This window comes from Juglans regia, chromosome 14, assembly GCF_001411555.2.
Source record: "Juglans regia cultivar Chandler chromosome 14, Walnut 2.0, whole genome shotgun sequence".
Classification (NCBI taxonomy): domain Eukaryota; kingdom Viridiplantae; phylum Streptophyta; class Magnoliopsida; order Fagales; family Juglandaceae; genus Juglans; species Juglans regia.
Genome location: NC_049914.1, coordinates 26,667,228 through 26,691,393, shown reverse-complemented (window position 1 = coordinate 26,691,393; position 24,166 = coordinate 26,667,228). Strand labels below are relative to the sequence as shown.

At 39.4% G+C, this 24,166-nt stretch overlaps 2 protein-coding genes and 1 pseudogene across 2 annotated transcripts; 2 read left to right on the top strand and 1 right to left on the bottom strand.

Annotated features, from left to right (window-relative positions):
- Nucleotides 1-7,468: 7,468 nt before the first annotated feature.
- LOC109001620 lies at nucleotides 7,469-7,975 on the top strand. The gene has a single exon (XM_018978970.1). It carries the CDS (start codon nucleotides 7,469-7,471, stop codon nucleotides 7,973-7,975), a length of 507 nt encoding a protein of 168 aa, XP_018834515.1.
- A 274-nt stretch (nucleotides 7,976-8,249) lies between these two features.
- Nucleotides 8,250-10,895, bottom strand: LOC118344550 (G-type lectin S-receptor-like serine/threonine-protein kinase LECRK4). Its single transcript, XM_035685540.1, has one exon. The coding sequence runs from the start codon at nucleotides 10,819-10,821 to the stop codon at nucleotides 8,365-8,367; it is 2,457 nt and encodes an 818-aa protein (XP_035541433.1). The 5' UTR covers nucleotides 10,822-10,895; the 3' UTR covers nucleotides 8,250-8,364.
- Nucleotides 10,896-21,098: 10,203 nt separating this feature from the next.
- LOC109001619 lies at nucleotides 21,099-23,150 on the top strand (annotated as a pseudogene).
- The last annotated feature ends 1,016 nt before the right edge of the window (nucleotides 23,151-24,166 follow it).

Here is a 24,166-nt window from a genome sequence, read left to right as displayed (position 1 = left end):
GAGCCTTACTGGTCCGTTTTGGACCCACAACTTACGACGATCCTATGGAGACCCATACTCGTCTTAAGCAAACTTCGTCAGTAGCTAACTTGAAAGCACAATTTGAGGCGCTATCAAATCGATTACGAGGGCTCTCGGACCATCATAAGCTGAGTTGTTTTGTCAGCGGACTGAAAGATGAAATCAGGTTACCCCTACGTATGTTCAATCCTCTTAATTTAAATGCTGCATTTGGTTTTAGCTCGGGTGCAAGAGGAATACGTAAGTAGTATTCGTAAACCCATTAAGCTGAACAATGAGAGAGGCATGATACCAGCAGGTCATGGACCTAGCAACACGGTTGTTGGAGGTGAAGGTAGTAGTAGAGGGCTGAGAACTTTTCACAGTGCAGTGTCATCATTATCGATGGATGAGAAACGAAAGAAGGGCTTATGTTTCCATTGTGAAGAAAAATGGAACCCAAATCACATGTGCACAAAGCCCCGAATTTACTTATTACAAGGATATGATGGGCTGGAAGATGGTGGGGAAGAGGAAGATGTAGCTAAGGAGTTGACTAAAGAAGCTCCAGCTATGGTCCAAGAAATGAACCTAGAACCCGAGATCTCATTAAATGCTCTCACAGGAACTCCTAGTGCCAAGACAATGAGGTTGAGAGGAACCATTGGGGGAGAGCTAGTGGTGATTCTCGTGGACTCGGGGAGCACACAGAATTTCCTCGACCCATCTATTGTGAGGAAGACCAAGTTGACAGTGGAAGAAAAACAGAAAATTGCTGTGAGGGTTGCAAATGGACAGCTTATATATAGTGAAGGGTATTGTAGTGCAGCTCACACAAAAATACAAGATACCTATTTCAACTCTCCTTGTTACATTTTACCTCATGGTGGTTTTGATGTGCTGTTGGGAGTAGAGTGGCTGGAAATGCTTGGGCTCATTCGGTGGGACTTCAATAATCTAACAATGAAATTTAGGTATGGTGGAAGGGAAGTTATCTTGGTGGGGTTGACTTTGAAGGACTCCACCTTGGTGGAGAGTAACAATTCCTTGTTTAATTCTGTTAACAACGGAAAAGGGCTGATGTTACAGTTATTAGTAAGGGAGGAAGAAGGAAAGGTGGGTTGTTTGGGAAAAGAGATGCAGAATCTACTCAAAAAGTTCAAAGGGGTATTTGAGACACCTAAAGGGCTACCGCCCTCACGTGTACATCATCACAAAATCACCCTCAAGGAGAGAACCAAGCCAATTACAGCACGACCCTATCAATATCCTCATTATCAAAAGGAGGAAATTGAAAAAATAGTAGCTGAACTATTCGAAACTGGGGTGGTACGACCTAGTGCCAGCCCTTTTTAGTCTCCGGTGTTGTTAGTATGGAAGTCAGATGGAAGTTTGAGGATGTGTGTCGATTATAGGGCGCTTAATAAGGAAACTATAAAAGATAAATTTCCGATTCTCGTTATTGATGAACTACTGGATGAGTTGCATGGGTCGGTTGTATTTTTCAAGTTGGATTTAAGATCTAGTTATCATCAAATACGGGTAATACCGGAAGATGTGGAGAAAACAACATTTAGGACTCACGATGGGCACTATGAATTTCTCGTGATGCCTTTTGGATTAACGAATGCACCATCAACCTTCGAAGGGTTAATGAACGATGTATTTTGAGCTTATTTGAGAAGGTTTGTCCTAGTATTTTTCGATGATATACTAGTTTACAGCAGGGGTTGGGTTGAACATTTGGGTCACTTAGAGAAGGTTTTGGAGGCATTACAGCAACATGAGTTGTTCGCTAAGTTATCAAAATGTCAGTTCGTGGTGTCGAAAATTGATTATTTGGGTCATGTGATAAGTGAAAAAGGGGTGGCAGCCAATGTCAAGAAAGTAGTAGCCATGCTACAGTGGCCCAAACCAAAGAATGTGAAGTCATTGAGGGGATTTTTGGGGTTGACAGGCTATTATCGTAAATTCATTAAGAATTATGGGGTGATAGCAGTTCCCCTTACTGATTTACTAAAGAAAAATGTTTTTAGTGGTCAACCGAGGCAATGAAAGCCTTTAATAACTTGAAGTTAGCAGTTACACAGCCACCGGTTCTAAGACTTCCGAATTTCTCACAAACTTTCACTATTGAGCGTGACGCTAGTGGGCGCGGAATGGGGGCAGTGTTAATGCAAGCTGGACAACCATTAGCTTACATGAGTAAGGCCTTAAAGGGAAATGCATTACTGCTCTATACTTATGAGAAGGAGTTGTTGTCCTTAGTCACAGCAGTGAGGAAATGGAGACCCTATTTGCTGGGCCAATCATTTGTAGTTAAAACCGACCAACAAGCTTTAAAGTTTTTATTGGAATAACGAGTTGGTACTGCAGCCCAACAAAAGTGGATCAATAAATTGATTGGTTATGATTTCTCTATCGTGTATAAGAAGGGAAAGGAGAACGTGGTGGCAGATGCCCTATCACGAGTGGAGGATCAGAATGAGGATGGTGGGGCTGTTCTAGCTATGCTATCATTTCCTACAGCTGATTGGGTAGAAGAATTAAAGGCCAGCTACACAACTTCTGTTGAAATGCAACAGTTAATGCAAAAATTACAGTAAGACAGCGATTCTCCAAAGGGCTACCAATTGCAGCAATGGCTCTTACTTAAAAAGGGCAGGATTGTGATTGTGGCTGAATCATTGTTCAAAAACAAGGTAATGCAGTACATACATGACAATCCAATGGCAGGACACTCCGGGTATCTGAAAACATACCAAAGGGCTAAGAGAGATTTCTTTTGGAGTGGTATGAAGAAGGACATTAAGAGGACGGCAAGAGAGTGTGGGGTTTGTCAAGCCAATAAGTACGAGACTTTTTCCCCCGCCGGTCTCTTGCAACCCTTACCTATTCCGAAATAGGCATGGACGGACATTTCAATGGATTTTATCGAGGGATTGCCTAAGTCTCAGGGATTTGATGTCATCTTGGTGGTGGTTGATCGTTTCACCAAGTTTGGTCACTTTATCCCACTGTTCCATCCATATACTGCTGCGACAGTGGCCAACTTATTCCTAAATCATGTCTTTAAGTTGCATGGTTTACCAAGAACTATTGTTTCAGACAGGGACCCGATCTTTGTGAGTTCATTTTGGAGAGCCTTCTTTGCACTACAAGGATCGACCCTCAATCACAGCTCAGCATATCATCCACAGTCTGATGGATAGACTGAGGCGTTAAACAAATGTTTAGAAAATTATTTAAGGTGCTACGCTAGGGTGAAACCCCAGAAGTGGGTGCAGTGGTTGGCAATTGGAGAGTGGTGGTACAATACCTGATACCACACCTCCACAAAAATGACCCCATTCGAGGCCCTGTATGGTTATGCACCTTGGTCTCTATTAGCTTATATACCAGGAACAACAGCAAACAACTAGATCGACCAAACACTACAGAACCGAGATAAGGTGTTACAAGTGCTTAAGGAGAAGTTACATGATGCAAGAAATCGTATGAAAATACAAGCAGATAAACATAGATCGGAAAGACACTTTGAGATTTGAGATTGGGTTTACCTAAAGCTTCAGCCTTACAAACAGAAATCAGTGGCTAATCAAAGAAACATGAAACTTTCTCCTCGATTTTATGGCCCATTCCAGGTATTGCAGAAAATGGGAGAGGTTGCTTATCGGTTGGACTTGCCGAAAGGGTCCAAGCTCCACCCCACTTTTCACGTGTCATGCCTCAAGAAGAAGATTGGAGCCCAAACGCAGCCTTTAGCCACTCTACCTCCAGTTGATACACAAGGCGAAGTCCAACCTGAGCCCGAAGCTGTTGTTGAACGACGTATGAAGCGCCATGGGGATCGCGCGATTACGGAAGTTTTAGTGAAGTGAGTGGGCACAACGGAGGAGAATAATACTTGGGAGAAGCTGTGGGAGTTGCAGCACCTTTACTCGCACCTTGTGGGCAAGGTGCTGTGAAGAAGAGGGCAGTTGTCAAGAACCCTAAAGAACTGATGAAATGGAATCGAAGTTATGGGTTCGGAAGTGATAAGTGTTGAGTTCAAGTGTTTGAGATGGGTCTACTCTAGACGGCTTCATTGGAGGAAGCAGTGGATTAAATGAAGCCCAAACCTCACCGTTTCATGGGGAAGGAATTTAATGTCGTTTTGAGTGTTATATTTAGCATTGTCGTTTTTAGTTTGAATATGTAACGCATTGTTTGGGGGAGTGTCCTAAACGGTGCATTTTATTACTGTCATTTACAATTCTGTTGTGGGATGTAATTTTATCAAAGGGAAGAGTTTGTTAGAGTGGGAATATAGTCAGGCAGTGAGGAAGTGGAGAGGGGGTCCGGAATCTTTTGTAGTGGAATTCTTGGAGGAAGGGAGACCTCGAATGCTCCCAATGTGGCAATACAGTACGTCCCTTTGAGGAATTTCAACATACACCTTGCATTCGTTCATTTCTTTCTTCATGTTCATGATAGCTCGTTCATACATTCATCCACAATACAAATATGCATATGTTCTATCTCTATCCTCACACTACTCTACATCCATATTACCCATGAGACCTACGTTAGCCCTGGAGCACTCTAGGAAGACCCTAACATAGTTGCAGCCGTACGTTGACCATTCTAATCCAGATTTTCTCGAAAAAGTGTAGAAGAAAAGAATAATGCTAGAGCCCCCGCTGGGAGCCCCCGCTGGGGGCTCCTATATTTTTATATATATATATATATTTGTTTTTTGTTTTATATAGATTTTTTAAATAATTTTAAATATTTTAAAAAAATAAAAAATTTATTAAATTATTAAAAAATACTTTATTAATCACGAAGTAAAATATTAAAATATTTTTTAATATTTTTTATTTTACTTCGTGATTAAGGAAGTGTTTTTTAATAATTGTTTTTTTTTTACTTTCCGGTTAAGAAAGTATTTTTTAATGATGTTTTAAATTTTTTTTTAAAACTATTTAAAAGTATTAAAAACATCTATATAAAAAATAACTTAAAAAAATATATAAAAAAACACTATGTTAGAGCCAGCGGGAGCTCCAGCGGTGGTTCTAGCATCATCCTTTATAAAAAAATTCATAATATTATTAAACAATTTTTTCTTAATCACGAAGTAAAATAAAAAATATTTTTTATAATTTTTATTTTACTTCGTGATTAATAAAGTATTTTTTAATAATTTTGTTTTTTACTTTTTAATTAAAAAAATATTTTTAATGATATTCTAAATTTATTTTATATTTTAAAAATATTAAAAAAATTTATATAAAAAATAACTTAAAAACAGTACATGTAAATAATAAATACATGCTGCAGCCCCAGCGGGAGCTGTAGCACTACCAAGAAGAAAATATCCAAGTGAATTGAGGCTAGGAATGATGGCACTTGCGTACAGAATTCGATTGCTCGATAGTACTTCCATAGAAGATTTTTCAAAACTAAATAAGCTGATGTATTTTGATTACGTAACTAAGTTACTTAGCATGACTAAAAGAAAAGAAAGGTAAATGTTAGTATTATGTGGGTATCATCCTTACTCAGCAGAAAATATAATTCTATTTCCATTATATGATTTGAGAAACACAAAAATATGCGTTTAGAGAAATTAAAATTTGAATAATTTTTAAACATTTATTTGAAGATTTTTTCTCTTTTTCCCCTACACGATTGAATAATTCCTAACCCACATATATAACACAAAATTCATTTAAAAATATTTGAAATTAAGAATTTGAAGAGTTTATAAATATAGCTAGGTAGTCCACAATCTTCCCGATCATAGCAATCATCTATGACTAAATGTGTGGGTCCCATTACTAAAAATTGAGTTAATGACTTTTGGATAGATAATTGAAAAAAGTGTGGATCCCATCAACGATTAATTTTTTTTAATGATGATTTTATTTATATATAATAGTGATAAATATTATAGTGATTTTATTTATTTATTATATATAATTGTGATAAATATTATAATGATTTTATTTTTTATTTATATTTAATAGTGATAAATATTATAGAATGTTTGTGAATAGTTATAAGTAAAAATTGAAGTGGGTTTGTGGGTCTCGTTATTTTGAGTTGTTTGGATGTATGAAATATGTTGAGTTGTTGACTTTCAGATAGATAATTGAAAAATGTGTGGGTCTCATCAATGATTGATTTTTTTTAATGATGATTTTATTTATATATAATAATGATAAATATTATAGTGGAGAGACTTTGGAGAGACCTTGATACGAAGATGGTTCACTGTGTTTGGCATGTGGAGTATTTTTATCAATACGAAAATATTTGAAAAGTTTTGAGATATCTTCGCTACCCAAACGTAGCCGACTAAAATTTTAGATTCGGTTTGTATTTTTTTCATATATTTTTAATAAATTATATGACATCACGTCAAGAATATAATCTGAGAGTTAAACTTATATGTATAGAAAAATTATACTCATCATAAAATGCAAGAGAGGGGGAGGGGACTTGATGTGGGCTGCCCCAATCCCCTCCCCAGCAAGGTTTTTGACACTGTCGCATGGAAACATAACATGTTCAGCTATATACTGAGGGAAGGTTGAGAGATCATTGCCTCATCTCTCAGATCATTTTTATCTACACCATCCAATTTCTTGCACAAGCCTATATGAACTAATACTTGAAAATTAAACAAAAAAATAAAAAACTACAACAGATATTATTATTGGCCAGATTAGTCATGAGTTTGGTACTAATTAATTGGGGTACTAGAAATCCAAACCCAAACTATTTATCATATTTAATGGTACATTTCTATTACAATATATAAGAAATGAAAATTAAATAAGTAATTAAGGTTAAATTATATTAAAAAATGATATATCAAACAATATATGTTAATAATTTTCATTTCATTTCATCTTATCAGTACAACTTTCTTAAATTTTCACAAAAAATATAATAAATAATTCAAAATTTTCAAATCTCAAAATAATAATAATGTTAAAGAATAATATTTTAAAAATATTTTATTTAATTTTAAACTTTCATTTAAAATCATCTCATCTCATCTCACTATCCAAACAGGTGTAAGACTTTATTCGAATTTTGTCCTCTCAGTTGGTAGATTTGGTAGCGTTTGGGTAGTGAGGTATTTTCAATTTTATTGATGATCTTCTTTTTTGTAGAGAAAAACTATGGTTACAACTAAACAAATGAGGATTACAAATAAACATAAAGAGTAAAAAACCAGGTATCAAAAACCAAAAGACCCAACTAACAAGGTATGATCAGAGGCTTTACTTATCCCATGTTTGCGGCTTCAGGTTCCAATTTGCAGGATGAATCGCATATGCATATTTCTTAATCAGATTACAACATGATATATAAGACTTTCAGTTTCAAGAAGTGGGCTACAGATGGGGGTAATTTTTTACAGTTATGGTTAGAGATGTATAGAAAGTTGAATACCGATAATATAGAAAAAATGGTACTGATAATGAAGAATATTTGGCACAGGAGGAATAAGTTCGTTTTTGAAAAGAAATTCTTATCTCCGGCACAGGTTGTACAGCTTTCTATTGCAGGCCACGAAGATTATAAGGAAGCTAGAAGGAAGGGGGAAGGAGGGCCAAAGGCTGGGGGTGATGACAGAAGAGTTTTGAGACGGAGACGGCCAGAGGGCAGAAGCCTGAAGGCTAATTTTGATGCGGCCTTAAATGAAACACTTTACTTAACAGGAGTTGGGATTGTTATTAGACATCATAACGGTGAATTGGTTGCTGCAAAATGTGCTAACAGAAGATATTCCAGCTCTTCCTTTGCTGCAGAGAGTATGACACTATGGGAGGCAATGGAGATGTGCAAGGAATTGGGGTTATGGGATGTATATTTTGAGGGGGATGCAAAAGAGGTGATCGAGTCAGTAAAGAGAGAAGGGGAAAACGATTCTCGGCATGGTCAGATAATTGAAGCTGGGGTTCAGTCATCGTGAAGGTAACGAAGTGGCTCATCACTTGGCAAAGATGGCACTGTATTGCAGCAATGATCAATACTGGGTGGAAGAGGGTCCTGAGTCTATAAATGTTTTACTGGAAAATGATAAGTTGTATAGTCAAACTGTTACTTGATTATCAATGAATACGAAGAGGTTTTTTTTTCAAAAATAAAAAAAAAGTTGATGCTAATCGTGAAGAAAGAGGCATTTCATTTATGTGAAGTAATACGATTCTCTGAGAAACTTCACAAACATATCTGCAACAGCTAGCTGGATACATCAAAACAGCTGTCTTCCTCGTATTAATGCTCGGTCTGAATAGAAAGAGATAATTCTTTGAATAGAAGTAAATACCAAAACTATACAATAACTGAGAAATGCTGGCGTCAATTTGCAGTAACTATAGTACTAGCGGCATAAGGAAATGGGCAGGGTGGAACCGGTACATCAAGAACTCCTTCCAGCATCTGGGAAACCTTCCGTATAGTGGGTCTAAGAGTCGGGTCTTCTTGAATACACCAAATGGCAACCTTCACAAATCTCTCAAGCTTCAACATGTCGTCCATGTCATAATCTACCAGAGCATCCAGTGTCCCTTCTTGAAAGCAGTCATAAGCCCAATAAGTTAAGATTGCTCTGTCCTCTCCCTCAGACTCCATGTCCACGCTTTTTCGACAGCAAATGATCTCTAGAAGCATCACCCCAAAGCTATACACATCGACTTTAGCTGTGATTGGCATGTTCCTGAACCATTCAGGTGCAACGTACCCTTTTGTTCCTCTAATGGCGGTATGGGTTTTGCTCTGATTCATCATCAACAGCTTTGCTAATCCGAAGTCAGAAATTCTTGCGTTGAAATATTCATCAAGGAGTATGTTCTGAGGCTTTATGTCGCAGTGGATTATTTGGGTGCTGCACTCTTCGTGTAAATACAAGAGTCCTTTCACAACCCCAAAAGCAATTTTGATTCTCCTTTCCCAATCTGGTTTTGAATCTCCAAAAAGGAAACCAGATAAAGTGCCATTGCTCAGGAACTCATATACCAGCAACCGTTGTCGTTCCTCATCACAGAAGCCAAGTAGTCTAACCAGGTTCTTGTGATGTGTCTTACCAATTATATTTACTTCAGCATTGAATTCCTTCGCATTCTCCTGGAAAACACTGTTTATCTTCTTGACTGCCATAAGCTGGACATTAGAGCCCATCTTTATTTCACCTTTGTAAACAACACCAAAAGCTCCCCTTCCCAGTTCTTCCTTGAAGCCATCTGTGGCTTCTTCAAGCTCTTTGTAGGTAAAACGACGCAAATTCATTTCCAAGCCAACACCATTTTGGTTAATTTGTTTGATTTTCTTTTGGTAAATGAAGTAAAAGCTATAAAGCATAGTGGCAATCAGTATAAAGTTAATGAACACAGAGAAGCCTAGAAGCACTGACCCTCCAATTACCAAACCGTCTTGGTTCTTTTTTCGGATTGTCTCGTTGTCTGGAACCGGGAAATAGGGACCTAGTAGGGTGGAATTCTCTCTCCTAACTTTGATGAATGCCTTACCTGGAAAAGTTAAGGCGAATCTCCCATTGGAGAGTGGTAGCTTCTTCTTCCAACAGGTATTGCCATCTGTAACTACGGCGACAGCGCACATACAATCTTGCAAGCAAGAATTTGTGCAATTATCTTCATTAAAAGGCACCAATTTAATGTAATCTGATGTTGGCCAATCAGTATTTGTCAGATTCTCTAAATAATACTGATCCTTTTGGGAGCTAAGTTCATCTTCTTTGCATCCCTGTATGAAGTCCGGCTTGCAACTTCCATAAGGATCATTTGGATCAAGTAAAGAGTATCCTCTTGGGCACTCACACCTTGGCCTCTTATCTGGTTGGAGATAACAGACACTATTGTAGCCACAAATACCCATTCCTGATTCAATAAAGTCACCCATGCATATATTATCCGGTTCAGACCAAATTGCAGTCCAGCTTTTACTGCCGGTGGCAGTCTTCGGGTAAGAATACAGAATGAAAATACCATCAAAATTGAGAGTAGCTCTAAAATATGAATTTTCTGAAGAGAGAATTTCCGGTGATAGAATGCTACGTTCCTCATTCTCTTTAAGGATATACATATAGCCAGACTCATCAAAAACAAATTGTTTACCGGCATTTGATGCATTACCTTCAACAGTACTTTCTTTTTCATAATAAGGAGTATTAGGTTCATTGGTGGGCAAGTTTATGGTATTGAGCACAAGAGTACCAACCTCTATCTTTTGCTTATTCCCGTCTTGAACGAAACGAAGCTGGAACCTTCCTTTGGAAAACTTGGTCTCTGATTGTCGAGATGAAAGGAACCCTCCCCTTTCCATCTTCTGTGTAGGTAAGATAGTATCGGCAGGATACTGGAAGCTTTCCCATACCTTATTGAAGCTGCTATCTCGGAGCACAAAGTTGCCAGTATCGTTCATCGCACCAGAGGCAACAACACCAGTAAGGTTCTGAGATGTCCATAACTCTTCGCGTTGAGGGCTAGTGAGAACTAATCCACGATCAGAACTTAGTCCCACTTTTGATCCTCTTGGAGCAGGGCGATCTCCATTTGCATACCAAACTAAGGTTCTGTCCGGTGTCTTGTCATACCAAATAGAGAGCAGGAAGAAATCACTGTTGTTGAGTCTGTGAAATCCAAAGGCAAAATCAGCCGAAGGAGAAAGCCATGTCGAGTTGTCATCAGTTGCTGACAAAGAACTACCCACGGTGATGTTACGACTAGTTTGAGCAATAGCAGAAATTGGAAAGAGCAGCAGCAGCAGGGAAAAGAAAGTTGGAGGAAGAGCAGAAGCCATTACCAAAAGCAATATTTGGCTTCAGACAATCGGAAAAAGGTGGGTTAAGGTGGATGATGAGTAGCTTTTAATATTATGTAGTAATGCAAATCAAACTCTTAAATTTCATGGTCAACATGGACTGGTTTGACTACGGTGAACCATGGACAGGTGCCTTATGCCTTTTTGAAATTTCAGGCAGAGGCTTGTGTTTTTAATTTTTGCATTGGTTAGTTCAATCCAATTTTCAGATTTTAGAATTTGTAGCCTTCCACTTGTGGTCCATTGCCATTGTTATGTTCTGGTTCATTGACCTGATCGTTCTCTTTAGGTGGAAAGATCTATATGGCTTACATTTTTTAAAGCTTCATGTAGTTTCCATCAAGCTGTCATTATCTTCGATGAAGCAGCTAGTCCTCTAATCACGTTTCTCATATTTAATGTTACATTTGATCTATTACAATATATAAGTAATGAAAATTAAATAATAAGTAATTAAGGTTAAATTATATTAAAAAATGATATATCAAACAATATATGTTAATAATTTTCAGCTCATCATTACAACTTTTTCAAATTTTCATAAAAAATATAATAAATAATTTAATTTTTTTAAATATCAAAATAATAATAATTTTAAAAAATAATGTTTTAAAAATATTATATTTAATTCTCAACTTTTATTCAAAATCATTTTATCTCATCTTATTATCCAAACTGATGTAAGACTTTATTCGGATTTTGTCCTCTCAGTTTGTAGATTTGGTAGAGTTTGGACAAAGAGATATTTTCAGATATTTTATGAATAGTAATAAAAAAATAATAAAAAAATATTAAATAGAAGTAAATAATAATAATAATAAATGTAAAAATTAATAAAAAATAATAGTTAGATATTTTAAAACTACCTAAAAATATCTCAAATTGGACACAGCTTGACTACACGAAGATACATAAGAAGAAAAAAAAAGTAAGACATGGTTCCAGGTACGTTGACCAAGAAACCGTGTTGCTTGGCTTACTATTGCTATTCATACAACGTCTGGCTTTAGTTCTCTGTTTTTTTTTTTTTCTCGGCGTGTGGCTTTAGTTCTCACCTTCCTTAACCCATTTCTTGTAATCGTCTGAACCCAATTTCCTTCTGCGTCCAAATGGCTTTCGCTCTTAATGAAATTTTCTTTTATTTGCTACTTCTGCTACCAATTTCTAGGGGTGAGCAGCGGGAGCGGGGCCCTTGCTGCCCGCCCTGCTTCCACTTTGCCCCCGCATGGCAGGGCGGGCAACCCCACTCCGCCCATGCTGGGGCGGGGTCCTCCCCGCCCCACATCTAGGACTCCTAGCGAGGGCGGGTGATGGGGAGGGCCCAACCCCAACCCCCCCCCATTTATATATATATATATATATTATATACATATATATAAATATCAATACATATTTATATTTTACAAATTGTATATATATAAATATATATATTATAATTTGTTAGACTTGTTCATAAAATATGCATTGTCAAATTTAAAAACTACATAGTTTAAAAATTAATACATTATAATTTATACAAAATATGCACTAGCAAATTTAAAAATTACATAGTTTTTAAATTATAATCATATTTATAAAATTTAAATTTATAATTTGGATCTAAAAATGTATTTTTAATTACTTTTACACTAATAAATAAGTTTTAAATAAAATAAATATAGTATTTTTTTTAAAGTGAAAAGAGGCAGGGCCGCACCCCACCCACCGGGGCGGGGTGCGGGAAAGGGGTGCCCCCACCCCGTAAGGGGTGGGTAGCACCCCTACCAATTTCGGCCATTGCTCAAACTAGTGGCAACATGACTGTGGGGAGTTCACTCTATGCAAATAATGAGAACTCTTCATGGCTCTCTCCTTCTGGTGATTTTGCCTTTGGGTTTCGCCATCTCACCAACACAGATTTCTTTGTTCTTTCTATTTGGTATGACAAGATTGCAGGCAAAACCATAATCTGGTCTGCAAATGGAGATAATCATGCCCCAAGGGAATCCAAAATGGAGATAACTGCTAATCGTGGGCTATTACTTACTAGCCCTCAAGGTGTAGTGTTGTGGGTATCCCCAAACCTAACTGGTGTTGCTTCCTTTGGTTCAATGTACGACACATGCAACTTTGTGCTCGAAGACAACAACTTTATAAATAAGGTATGGGAAAGCTTTCTTAATCCTATCGAGACGATCTTGCCAACACATAAAATGGAAAGGGTGTTGAAGTCCCAACCCAAGCAAGCAGTCATTGTTGACTGCTTGCTGCTCAACCTCCAACGCCCAGCGCTCAACTATCCATTGAATGCAAATAAATGCATTCATACGTTGAGGCGCCTATAAATTGAAGCTTCATGCGAGAGCTTCAGATACACCCAAGAAGAAGAGAAAAGAGAGAGAGCCCGGAGAGCTCTAAGAGAAAAGAAGAGAGTTGAGTTGAGTGGAATGGAGTATGATCCTCTTCCCCTATAATATTTTCTTGTGTTCCACTATTTATTAGTGAAGCTATTTTCTGTGGATGTAGGCAGTTGCCGAACCACGTTAAATTCTTGGTGTCACTGAGTGCATGAGTGTACTCTTTTATTTCCTGTGTTATTCATTCCGTTGTATTGATTTCCCCAACAAGTGGCATCAAAGCGATTGTTGGGAGGATTTTTTTTTTTTATAGAAAACTCGTTTTTAGTGTATTGCTCAGTTTGTAAATTTGAGCATACCACTGTGTTCGTCTCATCGAGACAAGAAAAGCGGTGAAAACCAGAGGCCGAACTGACACCGCACGTGCCCCCATGCGCCATCTGAAGGTCGGAGAGTGACGCCCAGGAGATGATCGAGCACGTGACCCCCACGCGCACCACACGCTGCACGCGCTACAAAGAAGCCCTTGTGCGTCAAATTTCACCCGCCTAACGTGCCCCTGACTCCAGAACGCGCTTGAGTTACACGCGCCTACGCATTCCACGCGCACCAGTGAGGCTTTGCGCGAGAAGAACACGTGCCTACGCGTTGTTTGTCGCGTGACGCGTTGCACGCGCGATAGAGTTCCTGTTCTGGTTCTTTTGCTCATTCCTTGTGCAATCTGAGTCCGATTTTGACGAAACAATACTCGTTTCCAACAAAATCAGATGTTCAAGACCCAACGGTGCTGTCTGTTTTGTGATATTTCACCTCAAAGATTCTGTACTTTCCATTTTGTATTTAGAATCAGTCTAAATCAATGAAAGATTCAGCATCAGGCACCATGATAAAACTGATTGCCTCAAACTACAGTCTTTGGAGACCTCGGATGGAGGATCTCTTGAACTATAAAGATCTATCTGGCCGTTTGGAAGATGAAGGGAATAAGCCAGATGAAGTTACGGATCAAGTGTGGAAAAAGATGCACAAGAAGACTATTGGTCAGATCAGGCAATGGATTGATCATAGTGTCTTTCACCACGTGGCCCAGGAGACAAATGCATATAACCTCTAGAAGAAGTTGGAGGATATGTATCAAGCTAAGACTGCTCAAAACAAGGCCTTGTTGATAAGACGACTTGTTAACTTGAAGTTGAAAAGCGACACCTCTGTTGCTGAGCACACTAGCAAGTTTCAAAACTTAGTTAACTAGCTCGGGTCCGTCAAATTGAATCTTGGCGATGAAGAACAAGCCCTACTACTTCTCAGTTCGTTACCAGACAGTTGGGAGACGCTAGTGGTCTCCCTAAGTAACTCTACTCCAGATGGCAAACTTACCATGACGATGGTTAAGGATGCCCTGTTCAATGAGGAGGCCAGACAAAAAGAGACGAGCATGAATCAAACTCATGTCCTTGTCATCAAGAGTAGAGAAAGGCCTCAAGGTAATGATAGAGGGAGAAGTGGAGGCAGAAGTAGTCGGAACCAGCAGACGAGTAACATGAAGTGTTACTATTGTGGCAAAGAAGGCCACATGAGGAAATACTGCCGCAAGTTTTTAAGGGAGCAAGGTCAAAGCAGTAAGCTAAAGAAAGAAGATGGTGAAACCCTTGTCACTCTTTCGGGAGATGTGGCAATACTTTCCACCAGTGACGAGATGTGTCTGCACGTTGCAAGCCACGAAGTTGAGTGGGTGGTAGACACAGCAGCATCATACCACGCGACTTCCTATAGTGAATTTTTCAATACGTACAAAGCAGGAGACTTTGGTACGATAAGGATGGGGAATGCCAGTTCCTCGAAGATCATGGGAGTTGGGGAAGTGCAGATAAAAACCAACGTTAGTTGCACCATGGTGTTGAAGGATGTTCGACACATTCCTGACCTTCAGCTCAACCTGATTTCTGGGACAGCCCTTGATCAACAGGGCTATGACAGCTACTTCAGCAATGGCACTTTGAAGCTATCACAAGGTGCCATGGTTGTCGCCCGAGGACATATTTGCAGTACGTTATACAAAACCCATGTGAAGATTGGTTTTGATAGCCTCAATGCAGCAGAAGACGAGGTATCACCGAATCCGTGGCACAAGAGACTCGAACACATGGGTGAGAAATAGTTGGATATGCTTGTGAAGAAGACACTCATCAAAGTTGCCAAAGGAACAGCGTTAAACCCTTGTGAGTACTGTTTGTTTGGAAAACAATGCAGAATCTCGTTTAAATCCTCTACGAAGAGAAGATCAGAGTTGTTGAGTCTAGTACACTCTGATGTATGTGGTCCCATGGAAGAAGAGTCATTGGGAGGTAACAGATATTTCGTGACATTCATTGATGATGCTTCACAAAAGGTCTGGGTATATGTTTTGAAATCAAAGGATCAAGTCTTCGAGCACTTCAAGAATTTCCACACCCTAGTGGAAAGAGAGACAGGAAAGAAGTTGAAGTGTCTGCGAACGGACAACGGAGGAGAATATATTTCCAAAAGGTTCGCTGCATACTGCACTGATCGCGGTATTCGACATGAGAAGACGGTCCTATATATCCCTCAGCACAATGGTGTAGCCGAAAGAATGAACCGGACCATCATTGAAAGAACAAGATGCATGCTCAGTATGGCCAAGTTACCAAAGCCATTCTGGGGTGAAGCTGTTTCTGCTGCCTGTTACCTAATCAACAAATCACCTTCTGCACTACTGGAATTTGAAGTTTCTGAGAAGGTTTGGTCTGGAAAAGATGTCTCTTACTCTCACTTGAGAGTGTTTGGGTGCAAAGCCTTTTCACACATATCCAAGGAGCTGAGACAGAAGCTCGATGTCAAGTCAACTCCATGTATCTTTGTTGGATATGGAGATGAAGAATTCGGATACAAGTTATGGGATCCAGTGACAAAGAGAATTGTCAGAAGTAGGGATGTTGTGTTCTATGAAAACCAGAACATAGGAACTGAAGCTTCCTTGATGTCGGTAGAGCTTAGTTCCTATATTTCAAATCCTGTACCATTACAGTTTACCACAGATAATGAGGATATGCAAGATCGAGATCTAGAAGCAGAAGAAGAAGCTCAGGGTGTCAAGCAGGGGGAGCAAGAACCCTCTCCACCAGCAGCTGGTGTACCACCACAAGGATTAGATGGTGATGAACCTCTTTTGGTTGATGAAGCTCAACCAAGAAGATCGGCAAGAGGCCGCCTACAGATTCCGTCAAGGAGATATCCAGAATCAGACTATATTCTGCTTACTGATTAGGGGGAGCCTGAGAGCTTCCTGGAAGTTCAAACTCATGCTGATAGAAGCCTATGGGTGCAGGTAATATAAGAAGAGATGAGTTCTTTGCAGGAAAATTAGACCTATGAATTGGTGAAACTTCCTGAAGGAAAGAAAGCCCTAAAGAACAAATGGGTGTTCAAGCTGAAAAAAGATGGCCAAGGAAAGCTGATGAAGCACAAGGCCATATTGGTTGTCAAAGAATTCCAACATAAGAAGGGAATCGACTTTGACTAGATATTTTCTCCGGTGGTGAAAATGATGTCAATCCGAGTCATACTCGGATTGGTAGCCAGCTTGAATTTAAAACTAGAACAGATGGATGTGAAGACAGCCTTTCTCCATGAAGATTTGGAGGAGGAAATCTATATGGAGCAACTAGAAGGGTTTGAAGCTCCAGGGAAAGATTACTTAGTCTGCAAGCTAAAGAAGAGTCTCTATGGCCTCAAGCAAGCACCGAGGCAATGGTACAAGAAGTTCAACTCATTCATGATGAGTCATGGTTACAAGAGACTTGTTGCATATCAGTGCGTCTATGTTCGAAGGTTCCAGGATGACAAGTTTGTCATACTCCTTCTTTACGTTGATGATATGTTAATCGTTGGTGAGGATAGATCCATGATTAACAAACTAAAGAAGGAACTATCCAAGTCCTTTGACATGAAGGACTTAGGCCCAGCACAGCAAATTTTGGGCATGGAGATTGTTCGTGATAGGAAAGCCAAAAGGGTGTGGCTATCACAACAAAAATATGTTGAACGGGTCATCAGATGTTTCAACATGGGAGATGTAAAGCCAGTCAATACTCCACTTGCGAACCACTTCAAGTTAAACAAGGGCTCGTGTCCTTCTTCAAAGAAAGAGATTGAAGAAATGGAAGCAGTCCCCTAGTCTTCAGCAGTAGGAAGCCTGATGTATGCAATGGTTTGTACCAGACCAGATATTGCTCATATTGTAGGCATGGTGAGCAGATTCATTTCAAATCGAGGAAAGGATAATTGGGAAGCAGTCAAGTGGATTATCAGGTACCTAAAAGGTACATCAAAGATGTGCTTGTGTTTTGGGGGAGCTAAACCAGTTTTGGAAGGCTACACAGATTCAAATATGGCAGGAAATCAGGATAGCAGGAAATCTACTTCGGGATTTCTCTTCACATTTGCAGGAGGAGCTGTCTCTTGGCAGTCCAAGTTGCAGAAGTGTGTTGCTTTATCCACAACAGAGGTAGAGTACATTGCCGCAGCAGAAGCTGGGAAAGAGATGTTGTGGATGAAGCGCTTTCTCCAAGAATTAGGGGTTAGTCAAGAAGACTACAAGGTACATTGTGATAGTCAAAGTGCTCTAGACTTGAGCAAGAATTCAATGTACCATTCCCACACCAAGCATATTAATATCCGCTATCATTGGATACGCGAAGCGATGGAACAACAACTGTTGAAGCTTGTGAAGATCCATACGAAAGAGAATCCAGCGGACATGCTGACGAAGGTGGTTACAAGTGAGAAGTTTGAGCTATGCAGAAACATAGTTGGGATGGATAGCATCTAGGTAAATGGGCATGGAGGAGGAGAATTGTTGAAGTCCCTGCCCAAGCAAGCAGTCATTGTTGACTGCTTGCTGCTCAACCTCCAGCGCCCAGCGCTCAACTGTCCATTGAATGCGAATAAATGCATTCATACGTTGAGGCGCCTATAAATTGAAGCTTCATGCGAGAGCTTCAGATACACCCAAGAAGAAAAGAAAAGAGAGAGAGTCCGAAGAGCTCTAAGAGAAAAGAAGAGAGTTGAGTTGAGTGGAGTATGATCCTCCTCCTCTGTAATATTTTCTTATGTTCCACTATTTATTAGTGAAGCTCTTTTCTGTGGATGTAGGTAGTTGCTGAATCACATTAAATTCTTGGTATCACTGAGTGCATGAGTGTACTCTTTTATTTCCCTTTTTATCCTTCCGCTGTGTTGATTTCCCCAACAAAGGGGAGGGGTCCTATCTTTTCGACAAACAGAGAACAACTTCTCCAAAGGAAGATTCCAGCTACGTTTCATTGAAGGAGGGAGTAAACTTGTGCTCAATAGCATAAACTTGCCCACTAATCAACCAAATGAAGCTTATTATGAAAAGGAGAGCACTGTGAGTGATTCTAATGCATCAAGTCCTGGTAAGCAATTGGTATTCGATGAATCAGGCTACATTTATATACTAACAGAGAATGAGGAGCGTATCAATCTCTCACAATGAGAGGTCTCAACAGAAAATTCTTATGTTCGACCAACTCTCAATTTTGATGGGATTTTCACTTTGTATTCTCACCCAAAGACTACTTCCTTGGGCAATGAAATCTGGACTTCTGTTTGGTCTGTGCCAGATAACATATGCAAGGATTTTCAGGCTCGTGCAGGTACTGGTGCTTGTGGGTACAACACTGTAACGTCCCGTTCCCGCACAGGTCAGAGAGTTACTTCCTATCACTTACTCTCACATTTTAATAATATAATTATAGACTACAAATTCTCAATATCATAAAAAAAATTCGATTCAAACTAATTTCCTCAATATAACCAATTTTTCAAAATGCCAAGTCATCATAACACAATAAAATTTCTTAAGAAAAATCGCCAATACTCATCGAAAACTTTTTATACTTAATCCACTACTCTTAAATCATCTCACCCAAAACTTCAAAATGTTGATCCCCAGTTGAAATATCCAAAATCATCTGAAAAATATTGTGGAGATAAGAGGTGAGTTATCAACAACTCAGCAAGCAGAGAGCATATACTAGCATGTAAACATGAGCATTTATAAAGTTCGGCATACAGAACAAAACTTTTACTTTCAGAATGTAGAAACAACATATTTACTTTTGGAATGCAAAAACAAACTTGGTACAAAACATCAGAGCGAAATTTTCAGAAAAACAAACTTGTTCCCAAAAAGAAAATCATTTGGCATATCCAAACTTAAACATTATATTCATATTATCTCATAGTATCACATCGGGACAAATACCATGTTTCACCCTATGGTAGGGTTATAAACCACCATTATACTCGTGGCTGGGCCGTATACTATGTTTCATCCCTGTGGTAGGGTTATAAACCACCATTATACTCGTGGTTGGGCCTTAACCGAAACAAAACGGAACATCATCGGAACTAGATCACATTCAGATATAGAATCAGAACTTCATGCCAAGGTTTTCAGATGACATATCATATCAATACAAAATACTGAATAGTTTCAGATCATTTCACATGTTCGAAATAGACAGAATCAAAATATTTTCAGTTATTCATAACAAAACTTTTAGAATTTCATATTCGCTCTTTTGCATAGTTTAGAAACAAAATGTACAAAATTAGCTCATGTCTAAACTAGTCATGATAGAAAATACATTCTCTTATATAGAATTTATGCATATGCAGAATAAATATCTGAGGTCGTTTTTCAGATTTATTTTCTAAAACAAACATGCTTATTTCAAAGTCAACATCATTTCATTTCTTTTGTGCAAAACTAGTATATGAACCCCGCTTACTTGGACTTTTTAAATATTCTGAATCTTTCCACAATCGTACTGAATGAATGTCACTCATCACCTATACAGAATACTAAGCGTTACTAAACTTCTAAAACAATTACTAAAACTCTCCATCTACTTAAATTCATACTACGAAAAATAGCTTTGATAATTATTAAGATATCAGAAATCTAATATATACTATTATTATTAAATATATTCTTAACTTATCATAATAGAATTTTATCAAATATGGTAAAACAACTTAGATTCATGTTGAAAAATTAATTTAATCATATTTAAAACTCATATATTTACAAACTATTATTGAAATCATAATTTAATACCACTAACATATAACGTAGTAGGAAATCGTAAATTTTTTTAAACAATAGTAGTTCAAAAAATATACTTAATAATATTTATATTAAAAAAATCATTGCAAACTACTAATCATATTTAATTTACAACCATATAAGGTTTATTTCATATAATAGACTTAAAGTGCTTAAAAAAAATAAAAGATTGAAATACTTATAGTTTACTACCAAAACCAAATTGTAAAAATATTTAATAATTTAACTTGAATTCATAAAAGTAAATTCTTATACTTCAAACAAGGCCCGCCTAACAACATTTTAATATAAAATCGGTCCAATATGAAACCATCTAAACTAAAGGAGCGTTTTCAAAAACTAACAACATCAACATGCATGCTCATTGGGTACGGCTAGAAACAAGAAAAAATGTGGGGCAAAATAAAAGGAACGCCTAGATCAAAACTGAGCAACATAGAGGCATACTCACCGAGGGAGGATAAGAGGCGCGACGGGATAGTGTGCTTGGCTGGGAACGACGATGGTGAGCATGGCGGCATGGCATTGGACGAGCGAGAGAGAGAGAGAGAGAGAGAGAGAGAGCAAAAGAGAGAGAGTCCGAGAGTGAGACTCATGAGAGGAAGACACGGTGAAAGCGATAGAAGCTTACCGTGAAGGGTGGAGGTCGTGCACGGGGGTGCAACCATGGACGGAGGATCTGAGCATGGCGTCAGTAGTGGTCAGAAGATCGAATTGTATCTCAAGCCCTCATCTATCAACTGCGAATGGCCAAGCGTGTGGACTCTTGGAGCAAAGGCTGGTGGTTTGAGATAAGGCTCACGGTGACTGGGTGGTTACTCGAGTGTGGCACGGGCTGCACCGTGCAACGCTTGTGGTGGCTGGGTAGCTTGCGATGGTTTCACTTGACACAAGGAGTTGCGGTTTTAGGTGGAACTGGTGGTGGGTTGCTCTATTTTTGGCATAGCAAAACAGAGGAAGTTGTTGGGTAGTTGGGACGCAATTGATGGGCTATTTTCATGGTATTTCTGATGTGAGGCAACGCCTTGCAAGGTGGTTGAGTAGAGAAGGAAAGTTGTTGTCTGGTTCGCGAAAAAGGGATAGACGCGCGGCAGCTCTGATTCCTTTTTGGCGTGATCTTGACTGGTTCAGCGGAGGCTGACGAGTGTGTGGGACAGGTTTCCGTTGAGGACACAGAGGTGCTAGGCAGTGGGGGCTGACATGTGGTGGTGGTTGGATGGTGGATTTTCCAGGTGTCTAGCGACGTGGTGCGGAAAAGATAGACAAATAGAGAGAGTTTGAGAGGATGGAAGAAAAAAAAATGGAAATGCACTACAAGTAGAAGACAATAAAAAAATAGGAGGGAGAGACTCGAGTGATGGACGGAAACGACAATAAAGGAGAGAACTCAAAAACGGAAAGGAAGTTCAAACTTCAAACTACCTAGACGTGAAGATAATGGAGATTGGGTGGAGGAATCTTCAGAAGTGCAGAAGCTGAAATTGAAGAACCGTCGAGAAGATAAAAAAAAAAAAAAAAAAAGCAAGTGGCAACATGAAACGTCTCACCGCAAACGACATCGTGGGGTAGGGGAGGTTAGTAGGTTACTCAACTGCGTGAAAACAAGAGAGAAAAAGATTGGGCAAGTCTATCGGGGTTGGGGAAGGAGAGGGGAAAAAAAAAAAAAAAAATCCAATACCGGCCTTGGGTTTAATGAGCCCGGGTGTTACATCACTATCTGTAGCCTTAAAGCATATAAAAGGCCCAAGTGTGAATGCCTAAGAGGATACTCTTTTCTCGATCCAAATGATCCTTATGGAAGCTGCAAGCCAGACTTTACACAGGAATGTACAGAAGATGAGCATAGTTCTGAAAAGGAGCTTTATGCTATAGAGGAAATACCAAATACTGATTGGCCAGGGACAGATTACATTGGCTTGAGGCCTTTTACCGAGGAGAATTGCAAGAATTCTTGCTTGCAAGATTGTATGTGTACTGTTGCTGTATTTGCATTTGGTGATAGCTGTTGGAAGAAGAAGTTGCCAGTCTCCAACGGGAGATTCGACAGTAATTTTACTGGGAAAGCTTTTATCAAGGTAAGGAAAGATAATTCAACTCTATGCGGTCCTTGTAACCCGATATCAGGCAAGGAACCGATCCAAAATAAGAAAAAGGAGAAGATTTTGATACTCGTAGGATCTGTGCTTCTTGGTTATTGCTCCGTGTTTGTTAACTTTTCACTTATTGTCTCTATGTTATGTGGTTGTTTCTTCACTTATTGCTCCGTGCTGCTGTCAGATTATCCATTGCGATATAAAGCCACAGAACATACTTTTGATGAATATTACAATTCTCGAATTTCTGACTTTGGATTAGCAAAGCTGTTGAGGATGGATCAAAGCCACACTAATACCGCCATTAGAGGAACAAAAGGGTACGTTGCACCTGAATGGTTCAAGAACACGCCAATCACCTCTAAAGTTGATGTGTACAGCTTTGGTGTCGTGTTGCTAGAGATAATTTGTTGTCGGAAAAGCTTATTAGCAATGGAATCTGGCGGAGAACATGATGCAATTTTAATTGATTGGGCTTATGACTGCTTTAGAGATGGAGAAATAGATGCTCTGGTGGAATTTGATGTGAAGGCCATAGATGATATGGGGAACGTAGAGAGGTTTGCGAAGGTGGCCATTTGGTGCATTCAAGAGGATCAGTCTCTTAGACCCACTATGAGGAAGGTTACACAGATGCTCGAAGGAGTTGTTGATGTACCTATTCCACCATGTCCATCTTCCTTTACAACTACTACGAGGACTTGAAACCCGCATTATTTTTCTCTCTACACGCGAAGATTACAGTCACTTCGTACGTACCAACTAGTATTTGCTGCTCATCTGTTTTGTAATCCGTCTTCTGGTAAGTAATTTGATGTATTGGGGTATTTGTTGGGGACTCCACCCCCTAACATATATTGTAACATCCGGGTCTAGCTAGGAGCTCGCATTCAATTTTATTTTATTTATTATTATTTTCTTTTTCTCCCAACCGTTCTCTTTTCACTCATCCGTTCCTCATGCCCACGTACAAGATGTTCCCTGCATCAAGCACGGCAACTGTAGGTAACCGCTGCCCCCTTGCACGTAACCACCATTTTCTCGTGCGCTCCTTCAATGCCAGGCATTTCGGTTTCTCAATGAACTTCACCTTGTAGATCGATGCTCTTTACCTTTATTTTTTCTATCTTCTCCGCACCAAGTCAGAAGGCACTTGGAAATCCACCACAAACCAATTACTACCTATGTGAACCCGAGTTACCCAGCAACCTCCAACGGACGCCACCATCCAACCACCTCGTAAGCCCCGACTCCTCCACGCATGACCAATGCAACACCCCTATTTAACCATCGTGTGAAACTGCCCAGCTCCATGCACAACATCTAGCGACACTGACCAGCATGCCAGGGTACTCTCCCACGCACGTTGAAAGCCACCGAGCCACACTTTAAACCTCCACTGCTCTGCCCTGCACCACTGTACCCCACACTTAACCGCCCAACATAGAAGCTCTATCGCACGCATCACCAAAAAGCCCCTGTTTTTGCATCTCAAAACAGAGCGCATCTCAAACACGGCAGGGGATGTCCAGCGGCGTTGACGCCCGACGACTCCGTGATCTGCTGCCGCCCCAACCATCTTGTTGTTGTCTCTTGCTGCCTCGGTGAGCATCTCGCACGGTATCCCTCTCACCGTTTTTCATCTCTCTAGTGTGTCTCTCTCTCTCACTCTCACTCTCACCGTTCTCTCTCTCTCACAGTTCTCTCTCTCTCTCTCACTC

What these genes read in the sequence shown, in the direction of transcription:
- LOC109001620 (XM_018978970.1), top strand. Translation starts at nt 7,469, where the DNA reads ATGGTACTGATAATGAAGAATATTTGGCACAGGAGGAATAAGTTCGTT.
- LOC118344550 (XM_035685540.1), bottom strand. Translation starts at nt 10,821, where the DNA reads ATGGCTTCTGCTCTTCCTCCAACTTTCTTTTCCCTGCTGCTGCTGCTC.